The sequence below is a fragment of the Cystoisospora suis genome (assembly GCF_002600585.1).
Source record: "Cystoisospora suis strain Wien I chromosome Unknown contig_3019, whole genome shotgun sequence".
Lineage (NCBI taxonomy): Eukaryota > Apicomplexa > Conoidasida > Eucoccidiorida > Sarcocystidae > Cystoisospora > Cystoisospora suis.
In genome coordinates this window covers 1-370 of record NW_027155814.1, presented here as the reverse complement: position 1 = coordinate 370, position 370 = coordinate 1, and the positions used below count along the sequence as shown (strand labels likewise).

Sequence of the window (370 nt, the reverse complement as noted above, 5' to 3'; positions counted from 1 at the left end):
ATATTTAGAGCAAATTAATAGTTCTTCTGAAATTATGCATAAATATATATATATATAGGTATAGCAAGAGATAGTTGAGAATGCATGCATTGTATGGTGTTGTGGTGGTCTTCTCTATCTGTCTTTGACGTGTGGTATGTTCCTTTCTGTAATCAGGCCCCGCAGCTAGCTTCTTCAATCGCGAGCTATTCGAGGAGCAAGCAGAATACTTTGATATGGTTTGCCGTGTGGAGTGCTATACCAACATCTTGAAGCATACCTGTACCTTCGGGGTCTCCGATCATTTCCTAAAGAATGCCTACGTCTCTTTAACGGGGCTTCTTATGCTGGCGTTCCATCCAGATGAACTCACAACGCGTCTCCCAGCCTT

At 42.4% G+C, this 370-nt stretch overlaps 1 protein-coding gene across 1 annotated transcript in view; it reads left to right on the top strand.

Moving 5' to 3' along the window:
* CSUI_006039 (6-phosphofructokinase) overlaps positions 1 to 356 on the top strand; it is a gene marked incomplete at its 3' end in the record, with an annotated part of 12427 nt that extends 12071 nt beyond the window's left edge. Inside the window, exon 13 of the mRNA XM_068066204.1 lies at positions 157 to 356. Coding sequence (XP_067921820.1) covers positions 157 to 356 — 200 coding nt within the window. The remainder of the gene's footprint in view (positions 1 to 156) is intronic.
* Positions 357 to 370: the final 14 nt, after the last annotated feature.